Raw genomic sequence first — 1260 nt, forward strand, 5'->3', positions numbered from 1 at the left:
CGGTACTTCGACAACAACCGATTTCGTATTGTGGGGGTATATGTTGGGGTATTCCATACAGCTTTATCGGTTTCATACCGATATTTCCCTTGGTATTTCGCAAAACACAGGTATCGGTGCAATACCGATATCGTCGCAAAATAAATATCGGTATTTCGACATCTGACATAGCACTGCCTGTACAAAATCGGTACGAAAGTGTATGAGGGACTTAAGTCCCTGATACAAGGCACCGAATCCCGACCCATCTCCGGATCGTGACAAATTCGAAACTAACCTATCTCGTACCCCGTCTGTCCAGAGTGACGGCGAGAAGAGCGACCAGGACCTGGTGGTGGACGATGCCAGCGAGGGACCAACGAGCCCGGTAGTAAACGGCACGACGTCGCCGCGGGAGAACGGGCTGGACAAGGTGGCGCCGATCGGCGCCGGCGTGCAGACGAAGAAAGACGTACCGCCGCATTCGCCGCGAAGCGGGACCAGCAGCAACGCCAGCACGCCGTCCGCGAAAAAGATGGAGGAGCGGGAGAAGCCCACGACCCCGATCTCAAAGCCGCTCACGCCGACCTCGGGGTCCGCGATCGGCGGCGGCCTCAAGCCCTCGGGATCGGCCAAGCTGCTCCAGGGACCGCCGCCTCCCGGTGTGCCCAGCGCTTATCCGCCCCACTACGCGCCCGGCCCACCGCCGCACCATCTGGCACCAGCTGGCCAGCATCCTCACGTAGACATGATGGGTTATAACGGCTACGTGGCGCCCAGAGCACCACCTTCGCTGCAGCAGCTATACGATCCCCACGTGGCCATGAGGGCCCCCATGGGATCCGTTGGAGTTCCCGGAGGCAAACCGTAAGTACCTACTCACGTACAATGCAAATTTCTAGGGAAATTTCATTCCGATATATGGCAGGTTGCGAATAATTCTTTTGTAGAGGAAGGCTGTCGCGAGTAATTTTTCGGGGGCGTGGAGGGTGGGCGGTGCGAATAATTTTATTTTGAAATAGGGGATCGCGAATAATTTCTTTCGGAAAAAATAGATAGCGAATAATTTTTTTTTTTTTTTTTTAAGAAAAAGGACGGAGAATAATTTTCTTCGGGAAATAGGGTTCGCGAATAATTTTATTTCGCAAATGGGAGATCGCGAATAATTCTTTTCGGAAAAAGGAGGTCGCGATTAATTTTTCTTTTTTTTAAGAAAAGGGATGGAGAATAATTTTCTTCGGAAAATAGGGTTCGCGAATAATTTCCTTCGAAAAATAGGGT

At 51.7% G+C, this 1260-nt stretch overlaps 1 protein-coding gene across 1 annotated transcript; it reads left to right on the plus strand.

The window, feature by feature from the left end:
• Positions 1 to 229: 229 nt before the first annotated feature.
• On the plus strand, positions 230 to 846 carry LOC108554771 (transducin-like enhancer protein 4; the record flags this gene model as incomplete). Its single annotated transcript, XM_017910141.1, has 1 exon — positions 230 to 846. A coding segment is annotated over one exon (617 nt), but the record flags the coding sequence as incomplete, so codon positions are not given.
• Positions 847 to 1260: the final 414 nt, after the last annotated feature.

This window comes from Eufriesea mexicana, unplaced genomic scaffold, assembly GCF_001483705.2.
Source record: "Eufriesea mexicana isolate 0111107269 unplaced genomic scaffold, ASM148370v2 C37751297, whole genome shotgun sequence".
Classification (NCBI taxonomy): Eukaryota; Metazoa; Arthropoda; class Insecta; order Hymenoptera; family Apidae; genus Eufriesea; species Eufriesea mexicana.